Source organism: Quercus suber, unplaced genomic scaffold (assembly GCF_002906115.3).
Source record: "Quercus suber isolate HL8 unplaced genomic scaffold, Cork oak 2.0 scaffold_259, whole genome shotgun sequence".
Taxonomy (NCBI): domain Eukaryota; kingdom Viridiplantae; phylum Streptophyta; class Magnoliopsida; order Fagales; family Fagaceae; genus Quercus; species Quercus suber.
The window spans coordinates 969,569-977,230 of NW_027069715.1; the positions used below are offsets into that span (position 1 = coordinate 969,569).

At 34.5% G+C, this 7,662-nt stretch overlaps 1 protein-coding gene across 1 annotated transcript; it reads left to right on the forward strand.

Moving 5' to 3' along the window:
* The first annotated feature begins 4,939 nt into the window (after window positions 1-4,939).
* Window positions 4,940-6,169, forward strand: LOC111992232 (F-box protein At3g07870). The gene is given in 2 exon segments (XM_024024097.2): window positions 4,940-5,629; window positions 5,632-6,169. Coding segments are annotated over 2 exon segments (918 nt in total). The 5' UTR covers window positions 4,940-5,133; the 3' UTR covers window positions 6,054-6,169.
* Window positions 6,170-7,662: the final 1,493 nt, after the last annotated feature.

Consider the following 7,662-nt stretch of genomic DNA (forward strand, 5'->3'; position numbering starts at 1 on the left):
AAGCTGACATGATAATAAACTAATTATTCAATTGCTGATAGGGGTTTATTGTAAAGTAGGGTGCACGTTACAGCAAAAGAGGTAGTAGCTTTTTTCTTTTCTTTTTTTCCTCTTGAGAAATAAAAGAGGGAGAACTGTCGACGTCGTAACTTATAAATCGAGCGAGTTTTTAATTCAAACTGCAAATGTTAGAAAAATAGAAAGTGCAGATTGAAATATAAAGTCATTGATGAATATCGTCCGGGTTACTCTTAAGTCTGAACATCATCACCATTCACAACCACATACGACTATAATTTACAACCCACTTAAGGCATCCAACTCCAAGTCTTTTGTTTCTAAAATTGAGACGAGACTTGAAAGGGCTAATAGACTTGGCCTATTATGTAAATCTAAGTCCTTGTTCACGCAATTCTCCTGCTTTGCAGCTGCTAAGCGATAACATTTTTGTTCTCTGCGGGAAGCAGCGGTAAACTACTTTTATAATTCAGACCAAATAAGGTTCTTTCATTCAACCAAAAAAGGGAAAAAAAAGAAAAGAAAAAAATAGTGTATTGTTAATGTATATACCTGCTCTTCCCACTCTCTTTTATTGTCTCATTGCTTTCTCAACCTTCTTGAAATTCTAAATTGCAGTTAACACCATAATCCTTGGGCAATCGATTAGGGGTGTCCAATCTTTGGTTTCCTCAGAACAACCTACTCACAGATCCATCTGGAGTCTTCACCATCAGCAACAATCAAACACTTATTCTTCTCAACCAAAGAAACCCCACTATTTGGTATTTGGATTCACGCAGGGCAGCACAGACACTAGTTGCTCAGCTTTTGGGTGTAATAAGTAATCAATCCTTCCTATCATCTTAAATGCACACATCCTAAATTTAAAAGACAGATTTATAGAATTTTTCCATACATACCTTTACACTGATAGATGTAACTGCTATCTAATTCACTGAAAAAGGAGAAATTTAACACACATGATGCAAGCATGGCAGACAATATAGTGGTTAATCATTTTTGTATACACATTGAAACCAAACTTCAAATCCTCCAGAAATACTAACATAAGTGGTGTAGCCGAAATTAGTTTAACAAAATAAACTCCTTTAAAGTTATAACTACAATCCATTTTGACAGAATAAACTAATGCAAATACTAAGAAACTACACGACAACAAGAAACTTTGTTTTAAGTTAAAGTTTATCACTTATGTACAGCTCATCAGCATCCATGATTGCACAAGGTCCTGCAAGAATTTAAAAACTGTAAGTGCATACTTTTTTGTGATTTAATACCATAAGAAGATGAAAATATACTAATCAGTTTAGTAACAATGCAGAAAAAAACCTACACCGAGATTTGTGGGTTTTCAAAATATACAAATTAAGAAATACTCCAAGCCAGCAATTATATAATATGAAGCTATTTTGCTACTTAACAAAAGAAAATTGTAAAGAGAAGACAGCATGCTCCCAAAGAAAATCAGATAAAAGAAATATCACACAACCAAAACAAACATTTCAAAGTAAAGCCAAAGCCAACTAGACCACTGCATCACACATGTTTGAGTCAAGGTTTGTATCATCCCTCGACACGCTCTCATAAATACATCCCTGGTTGTTTGCTCAACAATAATTGATCACCCATATACTCATTTCTCTTATAACACCAAAGTCCTCATTCTTAAATTGTTTACGAATAATATTTAACCCTCCTTTAAAAACATAACTTTGACCTAAAGAACAAACTTAGAACATTAACTGGTTTTTATCAACCCAAAAAAAAAAAAAAAAAAAACTGAACATTAACTTGGTATGAGATGAAAATAAATTTCAGCAAATACATATCACAAAGAAAAAGGTGCTAGCTTAACTTTTGGTAAATTTTATTGGGATTGAATCCACCAACCACCATCACCAGGTTGGTGTGGATGAGAGGGATGTCTAAAGAAAAAATGCTTCGCATGCCCAAACCAGGAGAAGTTTCAAAGTAGAGGCACAACCACATAAATGGAGGAACAATGAAACAAACTAGTTGTAAAATTTAGCATACTCCATAGTCCATAAAAAGAAAAATATATCCAAAAACCAAAAATTGAACCACTATCTCTTGCAAAGCAACAATCATATATCATCACAGATATCATTGATATAGTCAGAAATCACTCTTATGAACCAAGAATTTATTTGTCGACCAACATGTTTTCAACAACCAAAAAATAAAAAGGCTAGAAAGATGCTAACAACCTAAGAACTTCCAGAGTTATAGAAACTTTAGTAACCAAATGTTGTTAAGTTAAAGACAATACACACACAGCGCATTGGTGAGCATCTTCATCCAATGCAAGCATGAAGCATGGCAGACATAGTTAAGCACTTAATTGTTTTTGTAAACACACTGAAACCAAACTGCAAATCATCCAGAAATACTAAGAATGGTGTAGCCACAATGGAGTATAACATAGTTCATTGAGTATACATTTAATGTTATAACAACTACAATCCAATTTCCCAATAAACTCATGCCAATATTATGAAATAAATACCATCAAAAAGTTTTGTTCAATCTTTGCTTTAGCTGAGTTAAAACCAATTACTTATCTATAGCTCATTACCAACCGCGATTGTTTGTGATTATATAGCAGAATTAGATTTATTTTTTAGTAAGTAATTGAACCATTTCAAGATTTTTGCTAAAATAAAAAGGAGATAAAATAACACAAATCAGTGTGTATCATATGGAAAAAAAAAAGCCCACTCCGATATTTGAAGGTTTTCTGGATACATATTAAGAGGCACTCCAAGCCTATACCACAAGAACATGTGTATCATGGGGGATTGGGGGCTAGGGTAAATGATCTAAGCAGGTTCCAATGCCAGCAATTATTTAATAATAAAGAATCTTGCAAAATAACAAAGGACGATCATAACGAGAAGACATAAGTTGCAAAGAAACTAAGAGAGTAGATATATACAAAATTCTAAGTAAAAGAAACTACGCAAATACAATATATGTCATCAACTGTATAAGATGAAATTACTTTCACCATTATAAATCATTGAAAAATTTCCAACTTAGATTCTTGGCAGATTTTTTTTTTTTTAGGAGTTGTATTAGGATTATGGATTGAGTTTCACTGTCACCAGGTTGGTGTGGGATGAGATGACTAAAAGGAAAGGCTTCTAATGCATATAGCCTGTTGCTGCCTCCAAATTAGGAAAAGTTATATTGCAGAGAAACAACCACCCAAACAGGCGAAATATGAAACATTATGAAGTAGGGAAACAACCACCTATTTTTTTTTTTTTGGGGGGGGGGGGGGGTCCCAAGATATTAGATTTCACAGAAAATGTCCCTCAATTGCACATATAGCCATTGCACAAAAATCGAATGCCCCATAATGTTTTCTTCTTATTATTATAATTAGAAAGGTACAATGCAATCTGTAATAGGGGAAAATGTGAAGCTACAATTGAATTCAAAGAAATGTATTTCTATAAGAAATTTCATCAAACATATTGTGGGCTTTCTAATTTGGCCAATTTTGTAGTTAGGAATCGAAGTTACACAATAAAAATTAAAGGAAAAAAAATGAAATGAATGATTAAGTTAACGTTCATGCTTGGAGTAATTAATAGTGTTCCCATCATGCTTGGATGAAAGGTTGGAAGGCTTTTAGTTGAAATTTCTATTTAACAAAGGGAAATGATTGATTAGGTTTGATAATTTTTTCTTTTCCCCATTGGCTTACGTGTGTCAAGTTCTTTACTAGAGACTTGAACTCTGGTTTTTGTCCCCGTACACCCTTCAAGTATTTATACTTGTGGAGTGACCATCGCACCAATGGTGTGCAATGGTTATGTTAATAGCCCTTGAATCTGCCATTGCTTGTGTGCAGGCATTCTAAACATTAAAATAACCTTTTTTTTTTTAAAGACTTTGGAAAACAATGGGAAACTCTGACTTCACCAAAATAGGAAAACAATTTCAAGTAAAATATTCAATTAAACTTTGAATTTAATCAAGACACACACAAAGAGCTGTACTTGGATTTTATCTTGTTAAATAGTTTTTATAATTTAATTTAATTTATTTTTCCCACCAGATCAAAAAGCAATTATTAAAAAAAAAAAAAACAATTGAAATCAAATTTTTCGATACTTCCATTAACTTTAAGAACAACATACTTCCATTAACATTAAGAACAACTTAGAATACAAAGCATAGAGTTACAGGGTTAAGTATTACAAAAATCTAGATGCTCATGAACCCATGTGTGGTGAATAGGCATTTTTGTGGCTGCCATGACATGAGTGGTCAGAGCACCGCCCTGTCAAGGCCAAAGCTGCCTCCCTTGAAAATTTTGTTTCCTTCCTTGTTAATGGCTTCAAAAGCGTATCCACTCCTTTTTAGTCTTCCTGAATCTTGTCTCTTTTTACTGCCAATCTTGGTAATAAGTTGCCATTCTCTAAAGTCAAGTTCCTCAATAAATGAAATCAAGTTGAGTTAGAAAATCATAACGCTTTACCATTCCATATTCTCTCTTTTTTCCATTCCATTTTTTTTATCTTTTTTTATAAATATCATTTTATATTAAACCAAGAACACCAATCAGTTTTTGATGTAGACGGAGATTGAATCTAAAATATCTTATTCAACCATAAAAAACTATCAGTTGAGCTAACTGAAATCTACAATAAGGCAACGATTCAATAGCACATATTTAATTTCTATATTCTATTTTTTTATAACCAATTTCTATATTCTCCATCTTCTCAAAAAATAAAAAAATAAAAAAAATCTATATTCTATTTTCTCTGGATACTAGATACTTACTATATAGTTTCTCACAAAACAAAAAGATACTTATATATATATATATACACACACGACGTAGTTTTGACTTTGAACTCCAATTTAATATGCGATGATTTTTTTTTTTTTATTAAACGAATCTATCCCTCGACTCTTTATTGGTTTTCTTTCTCAGAGTCTCTTGCTTTCGCTAGCTGCGCTGCCCTCGGGTTTAACATCAAATCCAACCCACCTGGTCGACTCTCTCTCCTCTCCTCTCCTCTCCTGTTGCAGTCTCAAAGTGAGTCTCTCTCTCTCTGTTTGAAGGAAGTAGCAATGTCAGACAACTTACCTGAAGTTTCGAAATCCTTAATCGAAGAAGCAATGTGGGCTTCTCTTCCTCCTGAACTCCTACCCCATATTCTCATACGCCTACCTGTCAAATCCATCATCAAGTTCACCTCCGTTTGCAAAACATGGAAATCCCTCATCCAAAACCCCACCTTCATTTCCAACCATCTCCACCACTTCTCCAACAACCTCCTTCTCTTCAGGCTCTGCCCTAAACCTCTCGCCAAAGCAATCAAAAAACGGAGCCGAATCGGAGACGTAAAAGAAGTCTATGCTTTACATTGGGACGACAACACCAATTTCGACCAATACACCAGCTTTGACGACTTCCCTTTTCACGGCGAAAGCGCTACTGGAGTATTCCGCGTGGTTGGTACTTGTAATGGCTTGATTTGCCTGTCTGATGATTTATACACTTACGCTTATAATTTCATTCTCTGGAACCCTTGTGTTAAAAAATACGTGCGACTTCCTACCCCAGTTTCTCCTTCATGACTACCGGTCCCTACACCGCGGCTGTTGGGTTTGGGTTTGATTCCAAAACCAATGACTATAATGTGGTGAGATTTGTCACTCCTGAGGATGGCGAATTCGAAGAGGGTAAATCTACACCCAAGGTTGAGGTCTACTCACTTGCCACTGGGAAATGGAGAGTGGTTACTGCTCAATGTCCCAAATGTGCTGTTCGTGATACAATGTTGGTCTACCTACGCCTACAGGCTTTTGTCAATGGGGCTTTGCATTTGGTTTGTTACAGGACAACTCCAGAAATCAGATTTCTCCACTTTGTTTTGGTGTTCGATTTGGAGGATGAGGTCTTCCGCGAGATACCACTGCCTAAGCATTCCGATATGTTCTATTGGAAGTGGGTATCTATTTTGGCATATGGGATTCCATTGCCGTGATTGAACCTGGGTATTCTGTTGACACTCTCGATATATGGGTGTTGAAAAACTATGCGGATGCATCATCATGGACCAAAATTATAAGTTTGGATGCTCAAGCGCCCCCACAGGACATACCAAGGCCACATTCAGGTTTTTACAGAGTGAAAATACCTAGCCTAAAAGCTTTTAGAAAGAGTGGTGAGGCTATATTGGAAACATATAAAAAACGGCTCGTCTCGCGGAACCTTGAGACCCAAGAGGTTAAAGATCTTGGGATTACTGGATCTAAGTATAGTTTTGTTGATCCTTACATTGAGAGTCTAGTTTTGCTAGACAAACCCGACCTTGCAGTTACTTACTAAGGGAAAGTAATAGGAACAACAACAGGCAAGGTGCGTTTTATTTTCAGTCTTATTTTTATGATTTTCTGTTTTGATCTTCTTATATATTTGGCATTCATTATGAGTTAGATATGAATTAAATGCTATAAAATTATTGCTGATTGATTACCTTAATTGAGTGGATTTATATTTAGGATAGATAGCTTATGAAGGTCGTGCTTGCTGTCAATAGCATGTATACTCAACTATGAAAAAAAAAAGTTGTTTGTGTTGATTATCAACTTTTAGCACGTTTATTTATTAATTGGTTGAAAATGAATGGACACTGAATATCATGTTTCTTGCCACTTATAATTTACATTATATGGATAGATCTACTCTACTTTTTCTTTCTTGATAATGTTATGGTGACCTCTCTTAACTTCATGTTTTCACACTTGCGTTAACTGTTCTTCGTGCTCTCCTTGGATTATTATTTTTTTTTCCTGACTCTGTCAGTTGTGATCTTAGTATGCTAATGATGTTGCCCTTACATTTGAAATTTTTAATTGCCTCGTATGCCTTTCTTCTTACTGAAAGATTCCCATAGAGCCATGTTCATGGACAAAGCAGTTCTTCAATAATTATTGCTTGGTTTGGGTGGTTAAGAAATGAAAATGACTTGTTTATAAACCTCGTTTTGAACTATTTTTGTTATCTTTTGTTCCTTAGCACAAATTGAATATTTTTGTCCAAATAAAATAGTTATGCTTAGATGTATTGTTTTGTTGACTCCATTTAATTCCATTTTTCTTCTTTTTCCCTCTTTCAATCTTCTGTGAATGAGTTCGTATTTTTATATTACACAATTGTACAAACTAGAAGTAAAAGCCAAACAGAATAGACCTTTATACAAGAATTTGGGGTTTGACATTGGAAACTTACAAGATTTGGCTACTGCTGTTACTATAAATGTGTATAAGCACTCATGGTAATTGGTTTTTCCCCTGTTGTATCTCACCGATGAATATATTCCCTTATTTGGAAAGAAAAATTGTAGAAGTTCATAGTGTTAGGATCTTTTTAGCCAGTTATTTTTCTGTAATTGAAAATGTGTTGGTGGACAAATCAATCCTTGGTTCATAAGAGTGATTTCTTAATGTAGCAGTGAGATTGGTGTCAATAATCAAAAGAAAGCAATGAGATCTATGAATTTTTGTGATTTTGACTTGGCCAAAAATCATTGTAAAGATTTTGGTTTTTGCATATATTTTTCTTGTTATGAGATCTAGTTTCTTCCCCACCCC